This window comes from Musa acuminata, chromosome BXJ3-8, assembly GCF_036884655.1.
Source record: "Musa acuminata AAA Group cultivar baxijiao chromosome BXJ3-8, Cavendish_Baxijiao_AAA, whole genome shotgun sequence".
Classification (NCBI taxonomy): Eukaryota; Viridiplantae; Streptophyta; class Magnoliopsida; order Zingiberales; family Musaceae; genus Musa; species Musa acuminata.
In genome coordinates this window covers 47227026-47232273 of record NC_088356.1, presented here as the reverse complement: position 1 = coordinate 47232273, position 5248 = coordinate 47227026, and the positions used below count along the sequence as shown (strand labels likewise).

The following is a 5248-nucleotide window of genomic DNA, read 5'->3' as shown; positions in this document are numbered from 1 at the left end:
CGAATTGCTCGGGAGGCCGATCAGACAATGGGCCGTTTCTGTTAAGACAGCCCCAATTTAAAAGACGAGAGAGCCCAAAACAAATAACAGAGCCCGTTTAACGCCCCTTTGTAACAATAGAACTTTTTCGTATCGCTTATGCTGTTGTTCCAAATCGACTACGATATATCATGCAACGTCCGATATGAATTATAGCAAGGTTCCTTTATATTATATTATATTATATTATATATATATGTATATATACATATATACACACAAATATATATATATACACGTTTAATCTATTTTAATTAAACCGGAGGTTATTTTAGTATAATCTAAACATAGTCCTCCTCCAATTAAGACTAAATAGGGTGCTAATCTGAAAAAAAAAAAAATAGATTTATTAGTGTTAATCCTGTGTAAGTGTTTGATTATTTGTTAAATAATTTAATTTAATTATTGGGTTAGCATTGTGAAGCAAATAATTTATAAGTGCTATTCTTGTTGTTGTTTAATGATTGTTTTATCATATTATTAATCTGTATTTACAAAATCATTATTGTTATAATGATTGTATTATTTCTTCATTTATTTAGCTGTAAAAATTGATAACTTGAGCTATACCTTCCATTTGTATTTTTGGATTTATATTAAAGAGAAAATAATTTTGATAGTATTCCTTTATTCTGTACACTTCAATTTTATTTATTAAAAAATATAATTCATTAAATAGCATTTATCAATTATGTTATAATTATATTTATACTTATATTGTGTTATATTATTACCAAAATTATTTTTGAAATCTATGTGTCCTAACATCATAACAAATATTTTAAAGGGCGAAATAAAAAAATCTACTTAACTTACTTTTCTGCTCCATTAAATCATGATTTACAGCCATAAAAACTTTTGAATTTTATTTTACAGATATTATGCATTTGTTTTATTCTCTTAAGCTTAATTATAAATCTTGTAAGCCTTAGATAATTTCAAGTCCCTTAAGGCTAAAAATTTAATAGGAATGGGTTTGCTAGGTGGCTTGAATAATTAGAAGCCTTTGATAACTCGAGGTCTGATTTTTATTGTAGAAAAATTAATACACAACCCACCAAGATATATTATATACTATGTGTGAGTCAATTAAAGTCTGGATCAAAGGAACATAGTGATTCACCTCATTGATCGCATATGACCAATAATATTTATTTTTTAATATTTTTTATTTTATTTAAATATTTTATTTAGTTATTTATTTATTTGAAGAGAATTTAAGTTTTCTTTGGGATTTTTGAAACCTAAAGGGAAAAAAATATTATTTTTTTTACTATTCAAGGACTTTAATTCCACATCGATAGCAGCTGAAGGACTTCTCTCTCAACTTTTTTACTCTACCCTCAAAAGTTATATTAAAAATATTAATGAATTAAATTGGTTTAATTTTATTTATATATATTTGTGTTTGATGAGTCGAATTTAGGCATATATTTGGGAATGACACATGTTTATTTAGGCATAAATTTATTGATATACACATGTTTGATTTATTTTATAACATGTTGGATAATTATAGAATTACTCATTTACCTCAGCTACATTAATTGCTAAGGAACCACTCATGCATCGCGCGGTTGTGCGTCACGCGAGAGCGTGCCATTAGGGTGCTGGCTATTGCGTTTGCATAGTGCCACATGGCACTTGCTTATTGGTTGGGATTGGTAATAAATAAGTCACTTCACACCGAACATTGTAGGAAAAAATGCAGCAAAATTCTGCCAAAAATATGAGAAAAATATAGAAAGAGAAAAAGAGATAAGTTTTCTCGTTTCTATTTTATTGCTATTGCGAAACATCTTTAGATTATTCGGTTGTATCTCGAGCGACTCGTAAATAATGTTTGTACGGAGAAATACAATTAGGATATTGCTTGCACACCTTTAGATTTCTTTTCTAAACTTTCTACTTCAATTTTTACATATTTAACTTATTTTGATTTAATCAAATATTTATTTTAGTATTAATGTTCCAATAGATCGGACACCCATTTATGACCTTCGCTTACTTGACACTTTCATCACTGTTGAGATGACAATCATTGCGTGTTGTGTTATCATATCCCACTTAAGAAAGAGAATCGTTGTGTTTCATACCTCATACTTATCCTTGCCATAAAGGACTTCACGTCATCTTCTTTCCCTCTCTTTACCGTATGAGCAATCGACGATCGATAGTGACGAATGAAGGACCTATGAGCAATCTCTTTTTTCATTGAGTTGGCAAAAAAGAGATGCTATAGATAAAAGACGCGAGTCGATAAAAACCTAATATTAAAATTTGTTAGGGATATATATAATATTAAAAAAATAAATCTTAATCAATTGATTATTAATATAATAATCTTGACAATCGATCGATAATGACGGATGAATGACAAGGATATTTTCATTGAGTTGGCAAAAAAGAGATGCTCCAAATAAAAGACACGGTTCGATAAAAGCCTAATATTAAAATTTTTTAGGGGTATATATATATATATATATATATATATATATATATATATATATATATATATATATATATATATATAATTTTAAAAAATAAATCTTCATCAATTAATTATTAGTACAATAACCTTGACACTCTAAATAACGTCAAGACCTTTCAAAAATATCTCATATATTTTCTACCAATAAATTTTATTTAATTCTTTAAATCAAAGTGATCTTACAAAAAAATTAAAGGCTATTTTTAAGTAATCAAAAATTGATATGTTTTTAATTCATAATTTATGATGATTGATTTGGGTTTATCGGACAGATGCAAAGGAAGTGACAGACATATGGGCAGTATATAAATATTTGAAGTCAATTTTTGGGGGACAAAGAGGGCATTTCAAAATTGTATAAGGATAAATATGTAAAAGCTCGTTGCTCTTTTATCGGCTAAAATAATGTAATTCGATTTTGAATGGTAATGATGTGAGTAGGATGAAAGGTTTATACCGGTACGATATATGGATTGATTCGGATCGTAACACATCGGAAGGTATCTGTGCGACGAATCCTTTATATTTTCACATCCAAATTTATTCGTAAAATTGCTCATTTTATTTTTATTATTCAAAATGTTACTTTAATTAGATATATAATTTGCTTTATGTAATAAAACCGGCCGTCCGAAGAATAGGAGTCCGCTCGAGCCCGCCCGCGTTGACGTCTCCGCGACTTTGCTCGCTCTCCCTGCGCACCCAATCGGCGATCCGCAAAAGCACCGGAATACCCTAGAAGAGAGATGGACGGCGGCGTCCCCGTGGGAGGTAACGGAGGCGGTGGTGGTCCGGCGCCTTTCCTGCTGAAGACGTACGAGATGGTGGACGACGCCTCCACCGATGCCATCGTGTCTTGGAGCTCCACTGGTGCGAGCTTTGTGGTCTGGAACCCTATCGACTTCGTCACCAGCCTGCTTCCGACGTACTTCAAGCACAACAACTTCTCCAGCTTCGTCCGCCAGCTCAACACATATGTAAGGAAACCAAACTTCAGCCCTTCTTCTCGCTTTGTTTTGGGAATCCAGTTCTTGGGTGTGATGTTTTAGGTCTGATGTCAAGATCGAATCTTGGGTTATTGTTCTTCGAGTTGACATACTTTGTCGTCGATTATCCTCGGAGAAAATGATCATGATTTGGAGTCAAAATTGAATCTTGATGTGTAGGGATTCAAGAAGATCGATCCGGAGCGGTGGGAGTTCGCGAACGACGACTTTGTCAAGGGTCAAAATCACTTGCTCAAGAAAATTCACCGCCGCAAGCCCACCCACAGCCACAGCCATCCGCCGGGAGGTGGGCTTGCTGACGCCGAGAGGGTTGCGCTAGAGGGCACGATCGAGCGCCTCAACCAGGAGAAAGCTGGCCTCGAGGATATTATCCAGAAGTTCATGCAACAGAAGTCGGGAACCGAGATCCAGATTGACGATCTCGAGCGGAGGTTGGCTGATATGGAGCAGCGGCATCTCAGAATTCTTGCTTTCGTCCAGCGAGCACTGCAGAAACCTGAGCTTATGGCAAATCTCATGAAGATGGCGGTAACCTCGTCGATGGACATCTCGGTCATCCATAAGAAGAGGAGATTACCACCAGATTTGGATTACAGCAATCAGGCTTCGGTGAACAACTTGCGTGCTGATCGTAATACCTCTACCAATCCCGAGAAGGGGTACATACTCGATCAGGACTTCTGTGAGAAGCTAAAATTAGAGTTGAGCTCAGGTATTCCAGATGATAGTCTGATAACTGTTGTCACTCACAGCTCCAATGAAGACAATGACTGTGGTCAGGAGCTGGAGTGCCTCCCTTCCACACCTGAGACATTGCAGCTCTGTGGAACAGGGGCACCCCTTTGTTCAATAAGGAATGCTGTCTTTGTTAGGGAAATTGATGAAGATGATGGGCTCTTTCCTTGTCATTTGGGTCTAACACTTGCATCATCTGCAATGGAAACAGATGGTGGTAAATTTTCAAGTAGAACTCCAGATTTGGTGGATGAAGGGGCAGCTCATGCCACTGATCTCAAAACATCCAATACAGCAAGAGAAAATGATCTTACTACACCAGTCGTGACTATTCAAAGTATGGTGGCCCAGTCTACTGATGCCAAAGTCGTTTCCTCACAAGAGGTTCCACCTAGTAATGAAGCATCTGCAGTTCATATACCAGCGAATGATGTGTTCTGGCAGCAGTTTCTGACTGAAAGGCCAGGTTGATCTGATGCAGAAGATGCGAGTGCCCGTCTGAGGCAAAATCTTTATGATGAGCAAAACGAGGAAAGCATGCAAGGAAATGACAATATGTGTGCAGTGTGGAGCAATTAGGACTTCTCTTTGCCCTTATGGTTGACACTTACAAGCTTCCTGAACCAGCTTCTCTTGTACCATGTCTTTGTAATATAAGTGCTTCATTCACTGCAGATTGACATGAACTAATGGTGTGCTTCAATGCAAGGATAGTGGTGGTTACTCTAAACCTATGACAATGCTCATGTTGAAGATGCGATTATTCATCTTTATATATCTTGTCTTTGTATATAATGGGAGAAATATATGAAACACACATTTCCAGATGTGTTTGATATTTTGGACTCACTGTGCATAGTCATTCTTATTTAATTTTTTGTTTAATCAGCAAAATTGATGATTGTTTCTGGCTACAAAGGGGCAAAGTTGTAATGTGAACATGAGTTGGTGCAGATCCAAATAGCTCCATGTTCAT

General features: G+C 35.4%; 1 protein-coding gene across 1 annotated transcript; it reads left to right on the top strand.

Annotated features, from left to right (window-relative positions):
- The first annotated feature begins 3168 nt into the window (after window positions 1–3168).
- On the top strand, window positions 3169–4958 carry LOC135644989 (heat stress transcription factor A-5-like). The gene is made up of 2 exons (XM_065163000.1): window positions 3169–3507; window positions 3697–4958. Exons 1-2 carry the CDS (start codon window positions 3277–3279, stop codon window positions 4741–4743), a joined length of 1278 nt encoding a protein of 425 aa, XP_065019072.1. The 5' UTR covers window positions 3169–3276; the 3' UTR covers window positions 4744–4958.
- The last annotated feature ends 290 nt before the right edge of the window (window positions 4959–5248 follow it).

Bases quoted from the DNA above. Each gene is read 5' to 3' on its own strand.
- LOC135644989 (XM_065163000.1), top strand. From the start codon at position 3,277: ATGGACGGCGGCGTCCCCGTGGGAGGTAACGGAGGCGGTGGTGGTCCG. The intron at 3,508-3,696 runs GTAAGGAAACCA...CTTGATGTGTAG, and splicing joins TCCGCCAGCTCAACACATAT to GGATTCAAGAAGATCGATCC.